This window comes from Gobius niger (genome assembly GCF_951799975.1).
Source record: "Gobius niger genome assembly, chromosome: 13".
Taxonomy (NCBI): domain Eukaryota; kingdom Metazoa; phylum Chordata; class Actinopteri; order Gobiiformes; family Gobiidae; genus Gobius; species Gobius niger.
Genome location: NC_136864.1, coordinates 11,265,239 through 11,293,135, shown reverse-complemented (window position 1 = coordinate 11,293,135; position 27,897 = coordinate 11,265,239). Strand labels below are relative to the sequence as shown.

Genomic DNA, 27,897 nt, shown 5'->3' with positions numbered 1-27,897 from the left:
CATCACACCAATAATAAAAAAAAGTTGATAAAAAAAAATAAAGGAAAAGTTTAGGCACCTACGTTTCACAACTTGCAGGGTCATTTTTAAGGGTCACTTTCACAGAAATGCTAGAAAATGAGCCTGCTTTAAGAGTGGATGGAGTGTTTTTCCCACAAATGTTACTTTCACTTTACAATATAGTAACGGTGAACAAAACAAATATTCCATAGAAAATGATCAGGTAATACATGTGTCTTGTGTTTGCTGTGACCGGCTCACCTCTGACCTGACTGTAACTTTACTGGGAGCGGGACATCTCTAGCTCTACAATTTTTACAATGCATATTATTATCATTTTTTCAATCAGTCTATAATGTGTACTTTTCTATGTCTACAATATAATAAACAAAACGTGTAATTTTCATATATATTTAAGGTTTTTTTTTTCTTTTCTTTTTTCAAATCATATGAATCGAAATTTTGCGAGGGTTAGCGGGTGAGGGGTGTAAGCACAGGCACAGGGAGGGCAGGGAAGGGAGGAAGTTCATCTCTCTGATGACTCTGGTGGATGTTCTTTTTAGACCATCGCGTAGAAAACAAACTATGTGGGCCACCAGTATTGTCTATTGTAGAGATACACTGAACTGAGTCAATGTTTTGAAGTAGGCGCGGATCAAAAACGCAGTTCCCTGACCGGGAATCGAACCCGGGCCGCGGCGGTGAGAGCGCCGAATCCTAACCACTAGACCACCAGGGAGCGCTGTGGGACCGGAGAGGTGTTAAAATCAAATAGAAACTTGAGACGGTTCTGAGGACTTCATGGTTGAGTTGTGATCATAGACTCAAACTGTACTGCGACTGCCAACAAAACAAAATGTACTTTACATGACTGACATTAAAAAATAACCAATCAGAGACGGGTTTTTCCCTTTCTATCAGCCAATCAGAAACGTCCCTGCAGAAGTGGGCGGGCGCGTGGAAACAGCTGGTGGCGACTCCGCACAGACGATCCGAGCCGAGGTCGATGGGGGAAACAACAACAAGCTAGGCATCATGAGGCTTCCTAATACACTGATATGGGCGGCTTTTCTCATCCACAAGGTGAGACAGACCGCATCCCTCCCTCTGACTCTCAAACGTCACCATATTTCCGCCGCACTACGGCACGTGCCGAGAGCAACACAGTTTTAACTGTTACTGGAGCATTAGCGCGTTAGCTTGGGCTCTGCTACAGCTGCATTAGCTTGCGGCTTTATCACTGGCCCTATAAACTTCCTCTCCTCTCACACCCAGCGTGACATAGCGGACAAACACTGCGCTTTAGTGTCTTCTGTCCAACATGTGTATCTGTTGGTGGATTTATTGAGCTAAACTGACACATGTCGGCACTTTAACCGTTTACTTCTATGCTATGATAATTAGCAGTTTATGCATTTTTATAAAGGATGTGTAACTCTCTTGAACGACTGTACAATCTCTATACAGGCTATAAATAGCAATTTGTTTTGCTTTTCTTTTGACCACTATCCAATTTAATGATGGCGTCGCAAAACAACTACTCTTTATTAGTCCAACTACTTGCTGCTTTTGGCGCAACTACATCTAGTGATAATGATGGCATTGAGAAGCAGCATTTGTATGAGCACAAAGGGGGCATTAATTCTATCATCAACAATATGTCAAATGTTTTCCTGTATTTAGTGAAAGCTATGACAACAATGTGACAAAGAAAGGTATTGTTGTCTTAATTTACTTGGAAAATAAAGATCTGAAAACAACTGTCATTTTGGTGATACTGTTTATATATTTCCAAACTCTTTTGACATAATGTACTCTTTGCCATGTAGTTTTTTAATATCTTGAAATGCTTTTAGTAGGTTAAAAATGTAACTGCCTCGCCATTGATGAAAAATGATCTACTTCAGGTCAATATATTCTTTCTCATGTGGTACGTCTGCTTTGTTTTGTATATTTTGCGACTGCCCTAAAGCGATAATTCCCACACAGTGTTGTACCGTGATGTAACTTTGAGACCTTCTGTGCCTGCACATTGTTCTGACCTCCCTCTCTCTGTGGTGCTCAGGTGGTGGCAGAATACGGCATGGCCCACTTCAGTGACAAGGACCGGAGCAAAGGCAAAGATTACTGCATTTTCTTCAACTCACAGTGGGCTCGGCTTCCCCAGGACCTGAACAAGGCGGTGAGGAATGCGTGCCATCCGTTTTTACTTTTGTTTTTACCAAGTTGTGACGAGCGAAACAAATGTGAAGGAAATGTAGAATCATGACGCGTAGTGGTGACCGTTACGATGTTTAAATGTGTTAACTTGGTTATTCAGTTGAAAGTTGCTTCAGCGCTTTTAAATGAGAACAAAAAATAAAGTAAAGTGTCTTAACAGGTCTTGCATAACAGACTCAGTGAGAACAACTTAATGTTTACCCTGTTGGTTTCTATTAGAGCAAAGAGTCTTTATCAATGACAACATCACAACAATTTGGTGGAATTTGCTTTTTTATTTTAGGCTCCTTCCTTTCTTCCATCCTTCTCCCCTTTCTTTCAAGTTTAATGGTTTTGTATAGCCCAATATCACAACAGAAGTCGCCTCAAAGGGCTGCAACAAACATCAAGGCAATAAAACAGAGCAATAAATATGACAATTAAAAGTTCAGGTTCTTTCTTTCTTTCTTTCTTTCTTTCTTTCTTTCTTTCTTTCTTTCTTTCTTTCTTTCTTTCTTTCTTTCTTTCTTTCTTTCTTTCTTTCTTTCTTTCTTTCTTTCTTTCTTTCTTTCTTTCTTTCTTTCTTTCTTCCTTCCTTCCTTCCTTCCTTCCTTCCTTCCTTCCTTCCTTTCTGCCTTCCTTCCTTTCTGCCTTCCTTCCTATTTCCTTCCTTTCTGCCTTTCATCCTTCTTTCTTTCTTTCTTTCTTTCTTCCTTCCTTCTTTACTTCTTTCCTTCCTTTTTTTCCTTTCTTTCTTCCTTCCTACTTTCCTTCCTTCTTTTCTTCCTTCCTTCCTTCCTCCCTCCCTCCCTCCCTCCCTCCCTCCCTCCCTCCCTCCCTCCCTCCCTCCCTCCCTCCCTCCCTCCTTCCATCCCTCCCTCCTTCCTTCTTTTCTTCCTTTCTTCCTTCCTTCTTTACTTCTTTCCTCCCTCCTTCCTTCCTCCCTCCCTCCCTCCCTCCCTCCCTCCCTCCCTCCTTCCTTCTTTTCTTCCTTCCTTCCTTCCCTCCCTCCTTCCTTCTTTTCTTCCTTTCTTCCTTCCTTCCTTCCTTCCTTCCTTCCTTCCTCCCTCCCTCCCTCCCTCCCTCCCTCCCTCCCTCCCTCCCTCCCTCCTTCCTTCCTTCCTTCCCTCCCTCCTTCCTTCCTTTCTTCTTTACTTCTTTCCTAAATCTTTCTAAATCTACAGTTGATTAGCTTTACATTTGTATTATTTCATCCAGACGTTGATAAAATGGCACTTTTAGTTTTACGTAGTTAATATTAGTCCACAAACATATCTGGATGTTTTAGTCTTGACTTTAGTCTCAATAACTACTTCTAATTTAGTATTTCAGATTTGTCCAACATGTTTAATAAAATGAATTTAAAGGAAACTAAATCCCACCATTGCCTTCGCAGTCACGTCTCCAGATCTATGACCTGACCAGCTCCGTGCTGTGCTCCGCGTCCGAGGTGCCGGAGGGGGGCTTCCCGAACCGCATCCCGATGGTGCTGAGGGGAAACTGCACCTTCTACGAAAAGGTCAGACTGGCCCAGATCAATGGAGCCAAGGGGCTGCTCATCGTCAGCAAAGACAGACTGGTAAACCGGCTGACATTTAAACAGTGAGTAATATCAGAGGGATTTTTTGAGCCAAACGAGCCTTGTTTTTGTTGTTCGCAGACGCCGCCGGCAGGAAACAAAACCCAGTATGAAGAGATCGACATCCCAGTAGCGCTGCTCAGTTACGCAGATATGCTGGAGATAAGCGGAGTGAGTGCACATTTGTCCTATTGATCCGCCACGACATTATGACAGGAAGGGATTAATGTTTCAGTGGATTATCCTCAGAGTTGGTGGAGTCAGGGACACTTTGAGATGCTTTGTGATGCACATGGAGCGAGGGCTGGTCCATTAAGGCGGCTCAAATTACTGAAGAAGATGGTTCTTAAAGGGATATTTCAGGATTTTTGACATAGGGCCTCATTTCCTAGTTATCCAGAGTGTTGCTGATTTCTGGAGATGTTTTTTTTGTAATTCATGCAGTTCTTATATTTGAAGAGCTAGGCTAGTGCATTTCTATGGTATCAGCTAGCCTGCCTTAAAAACAGTCTGACATCACACGAATGATCGCATTTTGAGGGACTATTTTCTAGCAGATCACTCCGCCGCTGCGTAGCTTATACAACCACGAAGCTGCTCAAATATAAGTTATTTTAAATCCGAAATGGTTAAAATTATTCTATCAACACAGACATTTATATGGTTAGTCTGGTGTTATAAGTGATTTGCCTCAGGTGCTCTGTGGAGCGGGTCAGACTGTTTAATGCAGTGTACCTGATAAAGCTAAAAGCTAAATCAAGCCTTTAACCACAACATTTTAAGTTTTTTGCTCATAAACACATACCAGCAGTTGAGTTCTGTTCCATTCGGGGTTTTTTTTGGGGAATCTTACATTTTCTGTCTCCTTCCCAAGAGCTCAAAGCAATAGCCTCCTCCTCCTCCCACTACGAAACATTCATTTGTAAAGGCTACCAACTATTACTTTTTAGCTTTATCTAAACAGGTTAACTTCTTTCTGAGATAACTTTTTTTCTTTCATACGATATTTTAGGGGAAGGGAATCTTATTTGTGTAGTGTTTTCATTCTCTACATACACAGTGGGGTTGAGGTCCTTGGCCTTCACCTGATTCTAACGGGTAAATCATAAAAAAAAGATCTAGAAGTACACTTAAAAAACCCTAAGCAAATAAGTAATGTTTATTTATATAGCACCATTCACAGACAGAGAAGTCAAAGTGCTTCACAAAGTTACTATAGAAATACAAAGTACATTTATAGTCACAAAACATGGTGGCCATAAAAAAAAACTTAATCCACTGGAGTTTAAACGCTTTCTGGAACAAGTAGGTTTTCAGTTTGCTCTTAAAGACCTCAACACAATCAAGTAAGCGCAAGGAAAGTGGAAGTGTAACTTTGGAGCTTTAAAAACTAATCCAGTGCCTTTGTTTTTCAGAGGTTTGGGAAGGGACAGCTTGTGGCCATGTACGCTCCCAACGAGCCAGTGCTGGACTACAACATGGTCATTATCTTTTTGATGGCCGTCGGGACAGTGGCCATCGGTGGCTACTGGGCCGGCAGCAGAGACAACAAAAAGTAAGTCCCAGGGCTGCAGTGCTGCTACTCTTTGTTTTCACACATGTTTGATTACAATATATCAATGCTGTAAAACGTCTTTGCAGTTTGAGTACAGCTCTGTGTTATTGCAACTATCAGATATATTACTGACCTTGTGTTGTTGGTTTTGTCGAGCTCATTTCTTTCTGAGTTGACTATAGACAGAGAAGAGGTAACAACTGACAAACCAGTTAAAACATGATGTCTATGTAAACCTTTTACTTTACTCTTGGGCTCATTAAAGTCACGGAACAGAAAAGTGAGTCACTCGAAACGGCTAAATTTAGGCATTAGCCCAATTTTCCAAATAGACTACTGCACGACACTATTTTCTTGCTTTGTCCTGTTTGCAAACAAGTCCCTTTTCTTTTCTAAATGCACGCGTTTATTGCATGTTTGACCACACATTCTCCATAGTCATGTTTAACACACTGAGTGCTGGGCTGTCGACTGCCAACAATCTAGACAATGATATTTGTAGCACTGCAGTGTATTCCATGGTATAGATATGGCTTGTTTGAAAGGCGAGACTCTAAACTCTCCGCAGGTGTAAACAGTTTAATTCTACGTGCCTCAGTTCCTGAGAAATCTAAGCTAAACAGAGGCTAATTTTGATCAAAATCACAGATGTCTTTTGTTTTATGAAACTCCTTTATGATTAACTCCTCTCTTCTGCTCCTCTCTCCCGTCTGGACGGACACTAACGTTATGTGAAGAGGCAAATGCCTAAATATCGTTTCAAATCCATTTTCAACGACAACATTGTTTTCAACACATTTTCAAACACCGTGTGTTGCTGCAGATCGATCGCTTTTGCTAAAGATCGCGTGTGTATTTAAACAGCCTGGTTCTCGGATTGAAGACTTAACCTGGATGTTTCTCAGTCATCCTTGGACAGATTTTGACCATTTAAAAACTCAGAGAAATGTTGAAATCTCAACTGTTTCGATCTGTACATGGGACAAACGCGCTCCAGAGAGAGAGAGAAGTGTTGGTTTTACAGCTGCTCGCTTCACAACACCACACAATAATATCTATGAAATGTTCAGATCGTGACTTTTCACATGTTTTTGATTGTCATTTCACTTCTGTTCATCACAGAGCTACCAAAATCACACATACGGTGTATTAGTTAGTAATTAATTTGAAAACATTTTGCACACTCTGATCTTGTTGAATGCCGATTGAAACAAGTGAATTTCTCCGTTGTGAGATCAATAAAGGATTATCTTATCTTAAAAAACCCCAGCAAAAACCTTTTTTTTTTTTTTTTTTTCGTTTTTGGCACTCACTGTGTTAAGATGATCTAGTTTTCCCGGGTTTGTCATTGTCCTTTCATGTTTTCTTTATATTCATTACATAATATTAATCTTTATTGTTTTACTTGTCATGGGCACAGGATTTGACATACAAAGATTTTTCATAATCATTGCCATTTCACTGGTGTTGACTATGAGGTCACAGTGATGATTAGGAGAACATGAAAGTGCACAAAAATGATTCTGCTCTTGTAACTCAGGGGAGGATTAGTCATGATGAAGTCTGGATATTAAATTCAGTGTCGTGTTTTGAAGCTTCAAAGCCTCGTAAAGTGCTGCCATGTTTGTTTGAGAACACAGTGAGTCATGTCTTAAGCCTGATTGAGTCGACCACTGGGGAAACAAACATGCTTCTGCCTTCATTGGTTTGGAGAAAAAACACACAAAATACAGCTGACTTTAGATTTTTAGAATGGATTTGTAAATTGGCATGTGATTTGTTTTGTTCATAATAACAATCATGTAACAAGACCTTGAGCCTGTACTGTTGGTGTGTTTACCCCGTGTGATAACATTCATTCTTGTAATTGGTGGAAGTCTAGCTCAGTTAGATAACGTGCAGGAATGGAGCAGCTTGACATGAGTGTGGACCAATCGGAGGACGCCTCTGCTGATGCTTCCTCTCTTCAAGGACGGAGCACAAAGCCTTTATATTAGAAAGATAAAGCAGCTCCGGCAGAACTGTAACTGTCTGTACTGTGTTCCTCTGGTCAGAGTCTGTGTGTTCTGAGTGTTGTTGGTTTATACACATCAGCAGCAGCATCAACCATCCTGCACAACTGAGTCAAAATCCTGTTCAAAATCTGTAGAGACTTAGAGTTTCAAAGATTAAAAATTTATCCAAAACTTTAAAGCAGAACTAAGTAACTTGTTTACCATAATAAATCCTTTTCGTAGTCCCTCTGGGGGTAATACAAGTGTTGATGGGATGATTGGAGGGTCTTTCATCTCCCCCGGTGTCTCTGGCCAGAAAACCATAATTGCAACTTCACTGCCACCGGGTCATAGTCACCAATACACGCACTAAAAGAATCACGAAGAAGAAGCTAACAGGCTAACGGGCAAAGCTAACTGCAGGCTTGCGCCACTTAAACAGTATTTACTGCCAAGTTTGAGTGAAAAAAAGTATCTCCTTTGTGTAATTGGATGTACAAATCTCCCTCTCTCCTTTGTCTTTTCTTTCAGCGTAGTATTTACTCTCACGGACAATTAATGAGTAAAAAAAAACACAACTTGTTACAACACCTGCAGTGGCGCTTGTAGCCTCTAGGGGCATGCGCTACTTAGTACTGCTTTAGAAAAAAAAAAAAAGTTATACAACAGTTTTTTCCATGGTTTCACATATTTGGCATTGTCTTTCCTGTAGAATATCAGCAGTTTGCATTAGGGCGGGGCAGCGTTTAACGAAAAAAGAGGCTCTAATGGTATAAAAACAACTAAAAGTACTGAAAGCATCCATCCATCCATCCATTTTCTTCCGCTTTATCCGGGGCCGGGTCGCGGGGGCAGCAGTCTCAACAGAGATGCCCAAACTTCCCGATCCACACACACCTCCTCCAGCTGTTCTGGGGGGACCCCGAGGCGACACCAGGCCAGCTCGGAGACATAGTCCCACCACCGTGTCCTGGGCCTTCCACGAGGCCTTGTCCCACTAGGACATGCCTGGAACACCTCCCGCGGGAGGCGACCAGGAGGCATCCGAAACAGATGCCCGAGCCACCTCAGCTGGCTCCTTTCGACGTGAAGGAGCAGCGACTCTACTCTGAGCTCCTCCCGGGTAACTGAGCTCCTCACCCGATCTCGGAGGGTGCGCCCAGCCACCCTGCGAAGGAAACTCATTTCGGCCGCTTGTATTCGCGATCTTGTCCTTTCGGTCATTACCCAAATCTCATGACCATAGGTGAGGGTGGGAACGTAGATCGATCGGTAAATCGAGAGCTTTGCCCTCCGACTCAGCTCCCTCTTCACCACGACAGACCGATACAGCGACCGCATCACTGCTGACGCCGCACCGATCCGTCTGTCGATCTCACGCTCCATCCGCCCCTCACTCGTGAACAAGACCCCGAGATACTTGAACTCCTCCACTTGAGGCAAGGACTCCCCACCGACCTGAAGAGGGGAAGCCACCTTTTTCCGGTGGAGAACCATGGCCTCGGATTTGGAGGTGCTGATCCTCATCCCGGCCGCTACACACTCGGCTGCAAACCGCCCCAGTGCGTGCTGAAGGTCCTGGTTCGTTGAAGCCATCAGAACAACATCGTCCGCAAACAGCAGAGATGAGACTCTGAGGCTCCCAAACCGGACACCCTCCGGCCCCTGGCTGCGCCTAGAAATTCTGTCCATAAAAGTAATGAACAGAACCGGTGACAAAGGGCAGCCCTGGCGGAGACCAACACGCACCGGGAACAGGTCTGACTTACTGCCGGCAATGCGAACCAAGCTCCTGCTGCGGTCATACAGGGAACGGACAGCCCTTAGCAGAGGGCCCCGGACCCCATACTCCCGGAGCACCCCCCACAGGGCACCACGAGGGACGCGGTCGAACGCTTTCTCCAGATCCACAAAACACATGTGGACTGGTTGGGCGAACTCCCACGAACCCTCGAGTACCCGATGAAGGGTATAGAGTTGGTCCAGTGTGCCACGACCAGGACGAAAACCGCATTGTTCCTCCTGGATCCGAGGTTCAACTATCGGCCGGATCCTCCTCTCCAGCACCCCGGAATAGACCTTACCGGGGAGGCTAAGGAGGGTGATTCCTCTGTAATTGGAACACACCCTCCGATCCCCCTTTTTAAAGAGAGGGACCACCACCCCGGTCTGCCAATCCAGAGGCACTGTCCCCGACCGCCACGCGATGTTGCAGAGACGTGTCAGCCAAGACAGTCCTACAACATCCAGAGACTTAAGGTACTCAGGGCGAATCTCATCCACCCCCGGAGCCTTGCCACCAAGGAGCTTTCTCACCACCTTGGTGACTTCAGCCCCGGTGATGGGCGAGCCCACCTCCGAGTCCCCAGCCTCTGCTTCCTCATTGGAAGACGTGACGACGGGATTGAGGAGGTCCTCGAAGTACTCCTTCCACCGCCCGACGACATCCCCAGTCGAGGTCAGCAGCCCCCCACCCGCACTGTAAACAGTGTTGGTGAAGCACTGCTTCCCCCTCCTGAGGCGCCGGATGGTTTGCCAGAATCTCTTCGAGGCCGACCGATAGTCTTCCTCCATGGCCTCCCCGAACTCCTCCCAGACCCGAGTTTTTGCCTCCGCAACCGCACGAGCCGCAGCACGCTTGTCCTGCCGGTACCTCTCAGCTGCCTCAGGAGTCCCACAAGCCAACAAGGCCAGGTAGGACTCCTTCTTCAGCTTGACGGCATCCCTTACTTCCGGGCGCCACCACCGGGTTCGGGGATTGCCGCCGCGACAGGCACCAGAGACCTTACGGCCACAACTACGAGCAGCCGCATCGACAATGGAGGAGGAGAACAGAGTCCACTCTGACTCCATGTCCCCCGCCTCCCCCGGAATCTGGGTGAAGCTCTTCCGGAGGTGGGAGTTGAAGACCCCACTGACAGAGGGATCCACCAGACGTTCCCAGCAGACCCTCACAACACGCTTGGGCCTGCCAGGTCTGACCGGCTTCCTCCCCTGCCAGCGGATCCAGCTCACCACCAGGTGGTGATCGGTTGACAGCTCAGCCCCTCTCTTCACCCGAGTGTCCGAGACACGCGGCCGGAGGTCAGATGACACAACTACAAAGTCGATCATCGACCTCCTGCCTAGGGTGTCCTGGTGCCACGTGCACTTATGGACACCCTTGTGCTCGAACATGGTGTTCGTTATGGACAAACTGTGACTAGCACAGAAGTCCAACAACAGAACACCACTCGGGTTCAGATCGGGGAGGCCGTTCTTCCCAATCACCCCCTCCCAGGTCTCACTGTCGTTACCCACATGGGCGTTGAAGTCCCCCAGCAGAACAATGGAGTCCCCAGTCGGAGCACTATCTAGTACCCCTCCCAGGGACTCCAAGAAGGCCGGGTACTCTGCACCGATGTTGGGCCCGTAGGCCGAAACAACGGTGAGAGACCTGTCCCCGACCCGAAGGCGTAGGGACGCGACCCTCTCGTCCACCGGGGTGAACTCCAACACGTGGCGGCTGAGCTGGGGGGATATGAGCAAACCCACCCCAGCCCGCCGCCTCTCCCCGCGGGCAACTCCAGAAAAATGGAGAGTCCAGCCTCTCTCCAGGAGTTGGGATCCGGAACCCAAGCTGTGCGTGGAGGTGAGCCCGACTATATCTAGTCGGTATCTCTCCACCTCCCGCACAAGCTCAGGCTCCTTCCCCCCCAGCGAGGTGACGTTCCATGTCCCGAACGCCAGAAGCTGTGCATGCGGACCAGGTCGTCGAGGCACCCGGCCTCGACTGCCACCCAGTCCTCTCCGCACCCGACCCCTACGGATCCCTCTGCGGGTGGTGGGTCCACAGGAGGGCGGGCCCACGTCGTCCCTTCGGGCTGGGCCCGGCCGGGCCCCGTGGGCAGAGACCCGGCCACCAGACGCTCGCGTTCGGGCCCCAACCCCAGGTCTGGCTCCAGGGTGGGGCCCCGGCTGCGCCATGCCGGGCGACGTCACGGTCCTTGTATAGTGTACGTCCATGGGGGTCTTTTGAACTGCTCTTCGTCTGACCCGTCACCTCGGACCTGTTTGCCATGGGAGACCCTACCAGGGGCATAAAGCCCCAGACAACATAGCTCCTCGGATCATTCGGGCACTCAAACAACCCCACCACGTTAAGGTAGCAGTTCATGGGGTTGGTACTGAAAGCAGGTACTGAAAAATATCTACCTTTAGCTGTTGGTTCAGGGACAGCGTTAAAGGAAGTGACTTGGTTGTTTCAGCTCAAATAAATATATTTTCCCCAATTATTCCCCATTAAATATTTTTTTTTTCCATTTACAAAATAACAAAACAAGCATTACCCCCAATTCTTTTCTTTCTGTTTTTTTGTTGTTGCAATTTTTTGTCTTATTTGTGCTCATTTTTTATTACTACTATTTTCCCACTTTCACCAATTTTTGTGCCTAATTTATTCCCATTTTTTTGCCACAATTTCTCCCAATTTCCCCCAAATTTTCCCCATATTATTTTCACACCCATTTTCACACATTTCTTGACATTGGAGATGAACCCGATATTGTAAATTTGCAGATCTTCCACATATTATTGTTCTGTTTTCTGGTTCTAGACGACAAATATGTTAGTGTATGTATCAGGAAAAGTATCGTTCAGGTATCGGTATCGAAAACCAAACCAAGTATCGTTAAATTACCGGTGTCCCTAGTTTGCATATAACCTGATTAGCCTCCGTTGTGCTTTCAAGCTCTTAACATTTTAATTTTCTTTAGTCTAGTAGATTTTCGATAGATTTTTCCTTCCGGTACCAGGAGAAAGACTGTTTAACTGTTTGTGGGAACGACTGCATTTCCTTTAAAGATGAGAGCCACATACAGTGTTTACGTTGTTACTCACTGCCCCATGATTCTCTGCTTCACGTGTCTCAGGAGGTACATGAAGCACAAACGCGACGACGGCGCTGAGAAACACGCCGAGGACATGGTGGACGTCACTCCCATCATGATCTGTGTGTTTGTGGTCATGTGCTGCAGCATGCTGGTCCTGCTCTACTTCTACTACGACTACCTCGGTAACACAACCGACTCGAGCTCAGTCATATCCATAAACGAGGCTTGTGTTAACCGTAGTTTTCTCTGTGAAAGCGTTCTGGGTGATCGCCATCTTCTGCCTGGCCTCCTCCGTGGGGCTGTACAGCTGCCTCTGGCCCTTCATCCGGAGACTGCCCTTCTGTAAATGCAGGTATTGCACACTTTTGGCGCCCCCCGTCTCCCGTTCGCACGCCCTGTTGTGTGATAGTTTTGTTAACTCTGCTTTATATCTGTAGGATCCCAGAAAACAACCTGCCGTACCTGCACAAGCGGCCGCAGATCCGGATGTTGCTTCTGTCCGCGTTCTGCGTCGGCGTCAGCATCACGTGGATGGTGTTTCGCAATGAGGACCAGTGAGTGAAGCCCACATGCTTTAAGTTTTAGATAAAGTATACAGTGGTGTGCATAAGTATGGGCCCCCCTACGATACGATACGATACGGGGCCGATCAGGACTCTGTAGTGTCAATCTCGGAGAAGAGAACCCTGGAGAAGCTGCTCTCTGTAATGGACAACAGAGACCACCCCCTGCATGAGCTGGTGATGAAGCAGAGGAGCTCCTTCAGTGAGAGGCTGCTCTCGCTCTCCTGCTCAAAGGACAGGCTCAGGAGATCCTTCTTGCCCAGAGCGATCAGGCTGTATAACAAATCATTGGGGGGGAGGGGTTAAATGGGAGTGAAATGTTTTTTATAGTACCTCTATATTTTTATACTTCTAAATTATTATTATATTTATTCTCTGCACTGTTATTTTAAATTTGATGTTTGTATGTGTGACTTGATTGTGCAGCTGATAAACTAAAGTATATCGTATCGTATCGTATCATATTGTATCGTATCGTATCGTAAATATACAGTGGTGTGCATAAGTATGGGCCCCCCTAATTTTATGTGAAAGACACACACTAAGTGACACGCAACCGGGAAGTGAAATGAAATTTATACATGATTTAGATTTTTGTAATAAATAAAAAACTGAAAAATGTAATGTGCAAAAGTATAGGCCCCTTTCTTTTAAAGCTGTACTAAGTAACGTGTTTACCTTAATAAATCCTTTCCGTAGTCCCTGTGGGGGTAATACAAGTGTTTATGGGATGATTGGAGGGTCTTTCATCTCCCCCTGGTGTCAGAAAACCATGTTTGCAACTTGACTGCCACCGGACCGGAGCCAGCAATACACACTAATGGAATCACGAAGAAGCTAACATGCTAACGGGCAAAGCTAACTGCGAGCAAACGTCACTTTAAACAGTATTTACAGCCAAGTTTGAGTGAAAAAAAATATTTACATTGTATAATTGGATGCACAATAACCCTCTCTCCCTTCGCCTTTCCTGTCAGCGTAGTATTTACTCTCCAAGACAATTAATAAGTCAAAAAATCGTAACTTGCTACGACACCTGTAGTTGCGCTTATGGCCTCTAGGGGCAAGAGTTACTTTGTACTGCTTTAAGTGCAACCAATTACCTTCAGAAGTTGCCTGATGATTTCTGAATGATCACATGTTGACCCAAAGACTACATAGAGTCTACCTGTGTGTGATCTAATGTCAGTTCAAATACAGCTGCTCTGTGATGGTCTCAGAGTAGGCCTGTCACGATAACAAATTTGAAGTTCGATATATATTGAGGCAGGAAAGTATCGCGATAAACAATATTACTAACGATACTGGATACTGTCAACTCTCAGAGACAAAAACAACAGTAAACCTTTGTTCTTAAAGTGCATCATCATCATATCCTGAAACGACACACAAGCTGCAATAGTCATGAAATATAATGTGACGACAATTTGCTTCATTTCAAAATAAAAGTTTTACAAAGAAAAAAATGGGGAAATGCTAATAAATGTACAGAGTAGACGAGAAATATCGAGCCCAAAAATAATTATTATTTACTGAACGATAAGTCGATGTATAATATATACATCATGAAGTCCAAGAACAGCCTCCATGTGGCTTCTGGCAAACAGAAAACAGGACTTCAGGTTTTCTTTTAAAAATAGGTACGACTAATAGTTGTTCTGTGGACAGTTTCCCCCACCTGAGCTGTGTCTCTCCGCAGTTCATCCAGGGTCATCATAGGCTTCTTGTTCACAGCTCTGGTCAGTGCTGTCCTTGTTCGGTCAGTAAGTTTAGGAGGACGGCCGGGTCTTGGTAGGTTTGCAGTGATGCCAGACTCTTTCCATTCCTGTATGGTGTATTTAACTGTGAGAGATGTTCTAAGCTTTGGAAATCTTTTTATATCCTAACCCAGCTTTAATACTTCCCAATAACTTTATCCCGGACCTGTCTGGTGTGTTCTTGGACTCCACGATGCTTCTGCTCCCCAGTAGTCTCTTAACAGACCTCTGAGACCATCACAGAGCAGCTGTAAATGAACTGACTTTAGATTACACACAGGTAGACTCTATTCAGTCAACCACAGACTTCCTTTTAATTCTCTTGATTTTGTTTTTTCTTTTAGGTGGGCCTGGGTCTTACAGGACGCTCTGGGAATCACCTTCTGTCTGTACATGCTCAAAACAGTCAGACTATCCACATTTAAAGTGAGTTATAATGATCCACATAAGTAACTGTTTCATATCTTACACTGACGTTGCCCTTTTCCCAGGCGTGCACTATACTGCTGTCAGTGCTGTTTGTCTACGATGTTTTCTTTGTATTTATTACGCCGTTCTTCACAAAGGTAGGTTCGTGTTGGATCTTGAACATAAGGTCTTCTCTATATTGTCTCATGTATCTGCTTGGCCTTTTCGCAGAGTGGAGAGAGTATAATGGTGGAGGTGGCAGCTGGTCCCTCCGACTCATTCACACATGAAAAGGTCAGGTCTTTTTTAAAAGTTCATATTTTTTATATTCTTGTTAAAGCCGCGCTCTTCCAAATGCTTTAGTTTGACATTGTGGCACTGTGGGTGTGTAGCTGAGCAGTAGGAGCGTGTTTTAGCGTCGCTTCATGTTTGTTGTTTTCGTGTTGCAGTTGCCCATGGTGCTCAAAGTGCCCAGACTGAACTCCTCCCCGTTAGCCCTCTGTGACCGGCCCTTCTCTCTGCTGGGCTTCGGAGACGTCCTAGTCCCGGGTACTGCTCTTTTATTTACATATTCCCCACATAGTAATTTGTTACAATGCAAATAAATATATATAGTGTCATCTTTGTTTTTTGCGACACTCAGCCCAGTCTGTTGTAGAAAAGTTACCTGAATCTGACTAATGTGTGCTGTGCTGTTTGTCCAGGGCTGTTAGTGGCCTACTGTCACAGATTTGACATTTTAATGTCAACCTCCAGGATCTACTTTGTGGCCTGCACCATCGGTGAGTTTATCCCACGTTTTATACAATAATTAGGATATAATACAAGCATTTATTTGATCACAGATATTTTTATTGTTGTTGAAAAACAAAAAGACCAAACAAATGTGTCTTTGCTGTGAGCGGCTCATGTCTCCTAAGACCTGATTGTAACTTTACAGGGCAGTAGAAAAGTCCAAAATGTTGCGCACTCTGCCCGTGGCGGCGCGGCAGCACACGTGTGGAGTTTGCATGTTCTCTGCGTCTCCTCCGTGTACTCCGGATTCCCCTACTGAATGAATGAATGATGGTGGTGCAGATGTGTCAAGTCGCGACAGCGCTTGTGTCAGTTTCCCCCAGGGCAAACTGAAGCTACAAACACGTCAGTGTTAAGTTTATTGACTAAAATATCGTGTCTTAAAGCTACACCGCGTAGAATTTTACCCAATAAATAGATTGAAATACAAGCATTTATTTTGCCACAGATATTTTCATCATTGGAAAACACCTCATAAATATACAAACAAACATTTATGAGGCTCACCTCTCCTATATGAGTGTAAACTTAACCGGGAGTGGGTGCGTCTCCATCTCGTTTCCATGGAGATGTGACGAAAGGCAGTAGGTGCTCATCCAAATCCATTCTTTTATTACACACTGCAGTAATAGCATTTTCTGTGTTGAGCTGGTTATTAGGAGCATGTTTTGTTTTGCCGGCAACAGTGTAGTTCAAAATGTTACGTAGTGTATCTTTAATTTTAGTCAAAGCGATGTTTTTGACGACTAAAATTGAACTAAAACTAAATTAAATGTTTTTCATGACACTAAAACTATGACTAAAATGTCCAGATATTTTGGCGACTAAAATAAGACTAAATAAAAATGAAAAGGAGAGACTAAAAACATCCAAACTTCTATTGACCGTCTGAAAGAACCTCAGATCATGTTAACAGATCTGAGCTTTGTTCATGTGGAGCAGCTCCATGAAGCAGGACCTGGATTAAATATGATTATAATGAATATCATAAAAGCATAGTTTACTTGCAATTTTAGTTGACTAAAACTAGAAAATTGAAGATATTTTTTTGACTAAATCTTGGCTAAAATTGAATCACTTTTTCGTCAAAAGACATTCGTAGCTCACCACCACTGAGTCTGGAGTGAATGTAAATTGTCTCATGTAAAGCGCTTTGACCATGTCTTGCAGTGTTAATTTCGTCGACTAAAACATTTAGTCTTAATTTTAGTCAAAGTGATATTATTGATGACTAAAATTGGACTGAAACTAAATTAAAAGTTTTTCATGAGACTAAAACTATGTAGCCTGGCTAACACCAGACTAAAATCACAAGTGATATTTAGTCTGGGGACCACCAATTCATTTTCTCGTTGGAGAGGTGTGGTTTACGATCGTCCATACTCGTTTATTGGGCGATACGAAAAAAAAGAAAAAATGTCTCTTGCGTCTGCACGTAGCCACGGCCAATCGTATCATCGTATGAGATGACGTATGACGTACCCGCTGTAAACTTTTGAGCTAAATTATTTAGAACAAGGTCAAAAGTTTGATCAAAAAACACCATCGTGTCTGCTGCTGTCACGTTGGATCCGTAAATAAACATTTTTTTTTTTTATCCGTAAATAAACTACAAGCTTCCGTTTATCGAATAGCGCGTCATCGTCTTGCCGTCCCTCCTCGCTCTGTGATTGGTTCCCAAATCCACCGGAGATTTCGGCCATGGTCCCCAGGCTGTTGTGCAGTTCGAAATAATTCGAGCGCACACAGCAGCCTGGTGTTAGCCAGGTTAAAAACTATGACTATTTTAGTCGACTAAAATAAGACTAAACAAAAATGAAAAGGAGAGACTAAAATCATCCAAACTTGTATTGACCGTCTGAAAGAGCCTCAGATCATGTTAAATGAACAGGTCTGAGCTTTGTTCATGTGGGAGCAGCTCCATGAAGCAGAGGAACTTTATTAAATATGATTATAATGAATATTATCAATGCAAAGTCAACTAAATTAGTCTTAAATTTAGTCGACTAAATTGACATGCAATTTTAGTCGACTAAATCTCGACTAAAATTACATTACATTTTAGTCAAAAGACTAAGACTAAAACTAAATTAAAATATGTTGTCAAAATTAGCACTGATGTCTTGAAAGGCACTATACAAATAAAGTCCTTTCCTTTTCGTTTCCTTTAAAGTACATGAAGTTTCCGCTACGTAGTTAAAGTATTACACTCCAAGTTGTGAGATGCAGACGGTCTAAAAGTAAAACAGATTTGAAAAAGCCTTTCTTCTCCAGGTGTTCTGCCGTCCTCACTGTTTGCTTGCTGGTGTTTTGCAGCCTATGGAGTGGGGCTGCTCATCACCTTCGTGGCCCTGGCTCTGATGCAGATGGGCCAGCCCGCCTTGCTCTACCTGGTGCCTTGTACTCTGCTCACCAGCCTCACGGTGGCGCTGTGGCGCAGAGAGCTGCCCCAGTTCTGGACCGGAAATGGATTTGTGGTGAATACCAGTTTGATATGACCAACTTCTTCTGCTATGGACGAACAAAAAACACAGGAAACCAAAACAGTCTTAGTAAAAATAGTTGAGTAAAATCTAAGTTCTATTAAGTTCTTCCTGTTCACCTCTTGTATTTCACTGTGGGTGCAGCGCCCTCTACTGTCTCTGAATGTTATTGCAGGTAGTGCTCTTCCTCTTTCCCAGGTTTTGTTGGAAGAAAACATTTGACATTTTTATACTTGATTTCTATCCGCACAACCCTCTTTATTCTTAAACAGACGGCGAAACACAAACCTTCACGTTTTACAGATCCCGAGATCCATAAATAAACCTTTTTTTTTTTACTGATGCAGCATTACATGTCAAAAGGCCCTAATATGTTTGCTATTTTCCAGCTTGCATTCACTATTTAACCCCTGTCTTAATTAATGACCCCCCAAGTGTTGTAACCTCTTACTCCCGCCTTAACATTTGTTCACGTTCTTTTTCATCTCATTTTTGTTGCTCTTTTGTGGTTTTTATTTTGCGTTTTTGTCACATTTTCCCCACTTTTTTAGTCACTTTTTTGCTGCTCTTTCAACATTTTTTGGTCACTTTTTTTTTGCTCTTTTTAGTCACTTTTTGACACTTTTTTGTTGCGTTTTCATCCTTGTTTTTGTCACCATTTTGAGGCTTTTTTTTTCAAGAAGCTTTTACATTTGGGTAAAGCCAAACTTGAGAAAATGTGCTGAGTGCAGGCGGAGGTTAAGAGGTTAATGAGGCATTATAAAATGAAAGACCTGGTTGTGTTTTCTGATTGGACACTAGAGCTCAACAGTCCCGCCCACTTTACGTAGTAACGTGCCGGGGTCTGGAAGTGAAAATCTCATTCATATTTCACTGTGACTTTAAATATTAAAAGACTTTATAAGTGCGATACAGGCTAATCAGCTCTACGTGCTATCGACCATTGTGAAGAAAACATAAAAACTTGAAAATACAGTGAAAAACTCGCCGCTATCATTCTTTTTTTTCTTTTGGGTAAAAGTCGATGCTAAATACATGAGGGGAAGTGAGCGGGACAGTTGAGCTCTATTGAAATTGTTCTTTCAACTTCAACAATTTCATTTTTTTTGGTGTTTCGTGCATGCTTATTTATTTTGAGGCACAGATCGATCATGTTTATGAAATACAAAAATGTTTCCGACATAACCTCGCTTTATCTTGACCTTTCCATAGAAGGGCTGGACACCGTTACATGCTGTTCGATACCAGTACTTTAACGATACTTGGTTTTCGATACCTAGACTAAAATATTTGTCATCTAGAACCAGAAAACAGAACAATAATGTGTGGAAGATCTGCAAATTTATAATATTGGGTTCTTTGTGGCAAAATAAGGGAAAATTGTGGAGAAAATGGGATGAGAAAAATAGGGGATTGAATTGGCTAAAAAATGGGTGAAAATTGGGAGAAAAAAAAAAAATGAAAAAATGAGCCAAAAATGTGGCAAAAATAAGAAAAAATGGGGTAAACATTAGGCAAAAAAAAAGAAAAAGAAAAGGGAAACCAACCAAGTTACTGACTGTTATTCTGTCCCTGGACCAACATCATCAAAACTTGGATCTATATTGTTGTAAATTCTCTATAATAGTTGACCAGGTGGGAGGAGTTTATGGTTGCTAAGTAACGAAGCACCATATGATCGTTGAGCAGACAGAGGTGTGTTAAAATGAGTATAGTTTCAGTATTGTTAATTATTAGTTTCTGGCCATATTCATTGTGATCTATACTAAGCTAAATTAAGTATTGTGATCGAGGTGTCAGTTATGTGTATAAGTAATCAGTCTTTCAATATGTACTGAGTTCCCCCAATTTTGAGTTTCCGAGATCCGGGAAATATTTAGGAGGATCCGGCAAAAAATGTATCCTATATAATGCGGTTTAATGAGAGTGTTCCGGCAAATGTTTTGGCCTGTTCCCCCAATCCATCACATCAGACCAAAAAAATACCAATTTACAAATTAAACACAGCTTATCAGATATTTCTAACCTTATCAGACCTTTGTAACAAATTGAACTTCAGTAAACCTTCCTACACTGCCCTTTGTGTCCGATATCGATGTGTTGATACAGTCCTACAACCCCCAATATTGGTGTGATTCTGTCCCTGGACCAACAACATCAAAACTTGGATTTAAATATATGCGTATATATATATATTTTTTAGGTGCCTGCTTTCGATACTTACATTTTTCCGATACTGGTCGTACCTAACCTTTTTTCCGATACCGCACTGGTTTGTTTAACGGTGCCCGGCCCTAATCCATAGTCACTTCTACTGTATCTCTAACATGGAAGTTCTTTTTGTCCCTTCCAGCCTGCCTTACCGCTCCAACCAATCAACTGCACCCAGACCGCGTTACCGGCAGAAACCGAGGCGTCCACCTCCCCCTCCCAGAGACCAGAGCCCCTCTCCACACAGGACGCCCCAGACCAAGACCCGGACCCAACCCCGGAGCCTAAAGACGAGCTCCCGGACGAGCGAGAGGAGCTCCGATCCAAATAAACGGACTCTAGTCTTTGTTTTAATGTTAGTTCTTATGTTTCTATTACTGAACGGACAAATCTCTGCCATCGGTGCAAAGGGAAGAGTGAAAGGCTTGGATTTGCTGGTTTAAAAAGGCAACAATGTTTTCAAGGTATATACACTACACCTTAAGTTCAGCCATTTTGATACATTTTCAGTGTATATCCTTGTGCTGTTAATTTCTATCAAAAATATTATGTTACTAAGCGTTATACACTAGATTGTCAACTCATTGGTTGGACATTGGTTTAAAAAAGGCAGCTGTAAGTTAATACTTTTCTAAAATTGGGACTTTTTGTAGAATATTATTGGGGTCAATCATTTCCCAAAAGGTTGCATTCATGAACTATAGGAGAAACATCAAGGAAAGTTGTCCTCCCCTCAAAGACGAACCTGGTTTGCTTCTTCTTCTACTGCTGAAGATGCTCCACATTTTGAAAGCCCATAATCCATCACCTATTCTGCTCAGTGTGTTCTTCACGGTGCCATGGATTTGCTGTCATGCCGTTGACTGAAAGTGAAAGCTTGTTTTTATATTGCCACGAGTCATTCCCAGTGCTGCCTGCGGAGGGCGACCCCGGCCAATCTTCTGTGTAGACATTATTGAGCATTTCAAAGCGTGAAATCTCAATTCCTTGGTTTAACCTCTTAAAGTGATAGTCTGTAAGTTTGCAAAGTGAGGAGAGATAAAGTGAAATCTGAAAGTAAACAAGCAAATTCCTCTCCACTTTAACCAGAGCCACTCCTAGTTTGCAAAATGAAGGCGAGCAGGAACAGCGGCACGGTAGCGCAGCGGTTAGCGCCTCCGCTTCACAGCAAGAAGGTCCCGGGTTCGACTCCCACCAAGGACGGGGCCTTTCTGTGTGGAGTTTGCATGTTCTCCCCGTGTCTGCGTAGGTTTCCTCCGGGTACTCCGGTTTCCCCTACCACTAAAAACATGTGCAATAGGTGAATCCTCCAGCCAGGTGATTCTGACCATCAGCCTGGCTCCACATCATGGAGATGGGTCCCCGGGCGCGGCACTGCCGTCGACCACTGCTCCTTACAGGTTGCCCCAGCGGCATCGAAGGATGGGTTAAATGCAGAGGACAAATTTCCCTACGGGGACAATAAAGTATACAAACAAAACAAACAAAAACAAAACAGAATCTTCAAAAGTGAACGATCAAGCTCCGCCCCCTCCCCCTGATTGGCCGGCTCACAGGAAAAGCTCGTCTGATTGGCCAAAGTGGGATCCCGGGGATTGTGATTAGTAGCTGAAATCAGCGCAGTGAGGGACTAAAGAAAAAAATATTATCTCATTTTACTTATGCTTCCTCAAATTTCAGACCCAGGCAGTCAATATATTAAATTTGTAGAACATTTAAACTTGCAGACTGTCACTTTAACCAAGTGTGTTTTCTCCAGTTCAGACTTACCCATATCTAAAAGGTCACAGCCTATTAGCCCCTCATTTGAAAGTTAAGATCTACAAAACTGATCTTTTCCCTCAAGTTGTCAACCTTGTCTTTTTTTTACATTTCTTTTTTGTGGCGTTTTCATCTAATTTTTTTTTCCACATTTCCATTATTTTGTTGCTTTTTTGTCACTTTTCCCGCAACATTTTCATCATTTTTTCGTAACTTTTCTGTCACTCTTTTGTCTCATTTTTGTGGCTATTTTGACACTTTTTTTCAAGAAGCCTTTAGATTTGGGCAAAGCCAAACTGGAGAAAATGAGGCGCTTCGTCCAGGTGGTTAAGAGGTTAATAACGTGAAAAATCCTTGAAATCCGTGAATGCAACCTATTGAAAACAAATGCTTTAAAAAGTCGTCTGTTGAATAAGTGAAATGACTAAACTTCTCCTTAAAGCACACCAAAGTCTAACCAGCTTTTCCCCGTTAATTTCCCTTCACCAACTCTGCACTGACATCGACTGAATTGGTGCTACGTTTAATTACTGAGCCAAAATGTATTAATTAAGCTTATCCTCAACATTTTTTCATATTTTCTTTTCGGCGTGTCACAGTTGAAGTGGAAAAACTCTTAATGAGGATGGCTATTATGGGCTTTTTGTTTTCCTGTCGATCGCAGTCCTCTCCCCTGATACTGGCACTTTCTAACTCGCTCCAGCCGATCTCTGCAGTAAATATGAGTTTTTATTTTATGTTGTACTTTATTGAAATTCGTCCTCTGCATTTCACCCATCCTTCTGTCAGGATTGGCAAACGTCCCGGGTCTGTAGGAGGAATCTGTCCACGAAGCAAGATTTTGACTTTTAAACATTTTTAAACTCTGTATAGTCCCTTTAAGTGTTTTCTGCCTCTAAAATCCTGCACTGTCACTCAGAAAGTGCCGTCATTCATGAGTTAATATAGAGACTGCAGTTACTCGTAAGACCTGAGGTGGCAGTAGTGAGCATTAAATTACCAACTTGCATCTAGTCTCTTTAAATTAACCCCTTACCTCCCATGTTAACCGAGCACATCTTCTCCAGTTTGGCTGTTCCTAAATTGAGAAGCTTCTAGATCAAAGCCTCAAAACAGAGATGAAAACATGATAAAACAAGCAACAAAACCCAGGTAAAAAGTGATGAAAAAACACAAAAAGAGCAACAAAAGGGCCGGGCCACAAAAAAGTTACAAAAACACAATGGGGAAGTGACAAAAACACAACTATCAAGTGACAAAACAGCGGCTAAAATATTACAACAACAAAAAAAGAGACTCAAACTTCCCAGGCAGGAGTTACTTCACTTATTAAACTATTTGACCTGAAACTAGTTCCAGCTCAATTGTTTACTATGGAAACAGCCGAGGGGGGAAATAAAATCTTTAGAGAAACAAAATGTTCCACTCTTTTTTTTAGCAATTTTCTGGTGGAATATGAACTTATTTATCACACACAAATAAAATCAAGTGTAAATCAGGCCCATATGAATGTTTTCCCACAGCAGATTGTTCAGGAGAAGTGAAAAAACGGCAGTTGTAGCTAGCGCTAGCTAACCGTTAGCATTAGCCCGATGCTAACATGAAGCATGAAGTTAGCATTCGCCGTTATTCATGTATTTATGGGCTGTTGAACCACTTTGCTCCTCTCCATGTCTTTGTATTTTTATTTAGTAGAAAACTATATTCATAATTCAGCATTTTTTTTAAGGTAGTTTTTGAATAATTGAAGAAAGTTTAGATTTTTCTCCAAATTGTTTTCCCCTTAACTGACCATATATGGGCGATTCCAGAGATGCCGTCTGTATCGATAAGAGGTAAAAAAAAAATCCAATCTAAAACAATCACATTTCAACTAAATTAAGATGTTCTGTCTAATTATGTGACGAGATTGTTTTTTCTTAATTTAAGTGTAAAAAAACTTGCCTCATGGACAGATACCTTGAGATTATTTCCTCAAATCAAGGACGTAAAACGACTGAATGTTACTTATCTCTACATGACTTTGTGCAGTGAGGTCAGGAGCGCCACCTGGAGGACGAGCTTATTGTGCATGTTTTGGATTTATGTGGACAAATGAAGCAACAAGACACTCTGGGAGAACCTCCAAACTCCACACAGAAAGGACCCGCATGGAAAACCTCAGAGCACCCAAGTTACTTATTTGTTTTCACGGGTGCTGTAAACGTAGCATGTTCGTATAAGCTTTACTGACAATGACGCTGACACTTTTATTTCTTTTTAGAGTTTTGTGTTTTTCTTGTGCAAAAAAAAAAAAAATGGCAGAAATGGTATGAAACCTGTTTAATTTTGAACAATGTTTGCTCGTTCTCCTGGAGGTGCCGGTATCAGCGGAGGGAACGTCGTCTTAACCTGTTCGGGCCTTAAGTGTTTACTAAATGGAGGTTGAATGTTTTGTTTTAAAAAAGAAAAAGAAATACAGTGCTGTTTTTCTATTTGCTGCGTTTTGTCTGAATCAAGGACTGATGAAACAAATGTTAGATTAGTTTTAAAACATTTGCACAATATTTTTTTAAGTGGACTACTTTAGGTTCTTGATAAAGGAAGGTGTTTTGTTTTTTTCTTTGCGTTTGTAATGGAGGCCAGCGGGAAAAAAAAGTGGTTGAGTTTTTAATATCGTCAGTTCGTCGTCACCAAGTGGTTTTTAACGCTTCTGTTAAAGAAGTATGTATATTATTACAATAAAGGAACATTGTATTTAATATTTGGAGAGTTTCGGAGACTTTTTTCAATATAGTAGATAGATTACGTATGGGCTCAGGACCTACATCATCACAGGAGACGATTAATCAAATAAATAAACTGTAAAATACTAACTTTTCTCGCATATCGTTGATTCAACCTAACAGAGTGCATTTGCAGCGTAATGCCTCATTTGAAAGCTAAGACCAACAAAAGTCATCAAAATTGATTGTCAGTTTTTTTTTTTTTTTACAATTCTTTCTTTTCATCACATTTTGTCAAATTCCATCGCTTTTTGTCACTTTTTTTTGGCTTTTTGCTGCTTTTTTGTCACTTTTTCGTCCCACAATTTGGTTGCCTTTTCATCGCTTTTTTGGCTTTTTTGTTGTATTTTCATTGTTATTTGTCTAATTTTTGCTTTTAGATTTGGGTAAAGCCAAACTGGAGAACATGTGCTCAGTTCAGGTGGGAATAAAGAGGTTTAACCAAATAAATATACTGTAAAATACTGAACTTTCTCACGAATCATCGTTGATTTAAAGCCGCACCGCGTAACATTTCACCCAGTAAATAGACTAAAATACAAGCATTCATTTGTCTACAGATTAAAAAAACATAACACATGTACCTCTAAAAAACAGACCAAACAAACACAACAAAGACTTGGCTGTAAATACTGTGTAAGTGGTGCTAGCTCGCAGTTAGCTTTCCCCGTTAGCTTCTTCTTCGTGATTCAATTAGTGTGTATTGGTGCCTCCTGTCCGGTGGCAGTCAAGTTGCAAGTGTGGTTTTCTGGCCAGAGACACCAGGGGGAGATGAAAGACCCTCCAATCATCCCATTAACACTTGTATTACCCCCCAGAAGGACTACGGACAGGATTTGTTAAGGTAAGCAAGTTTCTTAGCTTTAATCCCCGCCTTAACTGAGCTTTACCCAAATCTAAAAGCTTCTCGACTGGAGTTTACAGCCTATACGCCTCATTTGAAAGCTAAGACCATGTTACAGCGTTGTCACGTTTTCGACATTTTCGTCTGTTTAACAATATTTTTGGGTAACTTTTCTATTGCATTTTTGTAACTTCTTTGTTGCGTTTCCATCCCTGTTTACGTCCCGTTTTCATCGCTATTTTGGTGCTTATTTTAAAGAGGTTTTTAGAAGACGCCAAACTGGAGAAAACGTGCTCGGTCCATGTGGGAGTTAAGAGGTTCATAAGGTTAGTATTAGATCATCATCCAAATCCATTCTTCGATCACACACACTGGAAAAACATCATCATCATTAGGTCGAGCTGCTCATTAGGACCATGTTCTGTTTATTGTTGGCAACAGTAGAAAACAAAATGTTACGCGGTGGTTCTCAACCAGTATCGCTCCGGGACCCACCATCAAAATAGGATGAGAAGTCAAATAAATATTATGCAAAATATTGTATTTTCTCATAAATCATTGAACAAGGCAAAGCAGTTCATCAACACAACTCTGTATCGGTCATTTTCAGAGAGTGTGTTGAACCTTTTCCGTAGATTTATTGAAAGACTTGCTCTATAGGAAAAGCTGGCAACACATGAAAGTGTCCCGACCCCGCCGTTGAGAACCACTGTACTAAAGTATTACTAAAGCAAAGGACTGAGAGACAAGAAAAGTTTTTTTTTGTTGAAACCCTTGGTGAAAGACAGTGCAAACAAACAATCACAAAGTGGCCTGAAAAGAAACAAAGTGTCTGAACGTGCACGAGGATAAAGTGTGAACTCATGAAATAACACTGTGCAGAATAAAGTGTAACTTTTAGATTAAAGGAGTGTCACCAATGAGCTCTTCTCTGCTTCCTGTATTTCAGATTTACAAATCGAGGGGTTGCATCTACAGTTTGTCAGGAACCAGGAAACTTAAAGCAGTCGTTCTCAACTGGTGGGTCAAGACTTATTAATAATCTTTAACAGCCTGAGGATAATGAATCAACAGATCTTTGAGGAAATGTATTTTGATCTTTAAGGAACAGGCCACCGTTTTTATATTCTGCTCAAATACCTTAATTAGTTAAAGTCGTCTAAAAATGCAAGAAATAGTCAGAACATCCCGCTTGGTCGTATATAATGTTAAACAGTGATTCTCTACTGGTGGGTCGGGACCCAAAAGTGGGTCACGGAACCATTTTCAGTGGGTCGCGAGTCTATAGGGAACTTAAAAGGAATAGGCCACCGTTTTTACATACTGAGATATGTTCTTACCTTTGACGAGTTCTTTAGGACCTGTCTGATCTTCCCCCGTGCCTTCAGTCACGTAAACACAGCGCAGACGGCGTTAGCATTTAGCCTCTCCCTCTCTCCTCTATAGCTCCAAAACAGGTCAAGATAGAAGCTACCAAGCTCTTCCACGTTTTCCCTATTTAAATATGGTTACGTGAAGTGTTACACTACAAAGTATAATACACAAAATTAAACAATGTGGATTTTCTAAGCGGATAAAAGGGGGAACTATATTGTAAGGCGTAATAATACCAGGAGTAGTTTGGCATCTGCACAGTAAAGTGAAGATATTACTGCGCGGATGTCGAACTACTCCTAGTATTATTACATCTCAGTATGCAAAAACAGTGGCCTATTCCTTTAATTTCAATATTTTCCATCTGAAACTGCATGGAAACACTAACTGTGTCTGTTACTGGGTTGTTTTGATCATAATTTCAGTCTTAATGGAATATCTACCGCTTGTTCAAGAAAAACTTGTGTGGAAAATACAATATTTTATACGATATATGACACATTACAGTTTTATTTGGGTCCTGGACTTGTCATCCGAGGGTAATGGTGGGTCCCAAAGCCACTTGGGAACCACTGATGTAGAACATTGGCATTTGCAGAAAATCGTTCTTTACTTTAGGCGACAATGTTGAGGTTCGGCCCTTGGGTGTTTTGGGAATGATCCACGACACAAACTTACCCCTACCCCTGCACTAAAGGGATAAAAATGTCATGATATTCTTGATAAGGGTCAGAAAGT

At 42.5% G+C, this 27,897-nt stretch overlaps 1 protein-coding gene across 2 annotated transcripts; it reads left to right on the top strand.

Annotated features, from left to right (window-relative positions):
• Window positions 1-978: 978 nt before the first annotated feature.
• sppl2 (signal peptide peptidase-like 2) lies at window positions 979-21,121 on the top strand. Of its 2 annotated transcripts, none has more exons than XR_013793540.1 (15): window positions 979-1,083; window positions 2,066-2,182; window positions 3,596-3,778; window positions 3,860-3,949; window positions 5,194-5,333; window positions 12,238-12,380; window positions 12,454-12,550; window positions 12,636-12,752; window positions 14,863-14,944; window positions 15,010-15,084; window positions 15,158-15,220; window positions 15,376-15,475; window positions 15,631-15,708; window positions 18,038-18,282; window positions 20,558-20,688. XR_013793540.1 is itself a non-coding variant. In XM_079569768.1 (15 exons), exons 1-15 carry the CDS (start codon window positions 1,036-1,038, stop codon window positions 20,744-20,746), a joined length of 1,683 nt encoding a protein of 560 aa, XP_079425894.1. In that variant the 5' UTR covers window positions 979-1,035; the 3' UTR covers window positions 20,747-21,121. The 2 variants fall into 2 exon arrangements, 1 of the variants encoding a protein (XP_079425894.1); XM_079569768.1 differs by having other exon boundaries at window positions 18,038-18,198; window positions 20,558-21,121.
• Window positions 21,122-27,897: the final 6,776 nt, after the last annotated feature.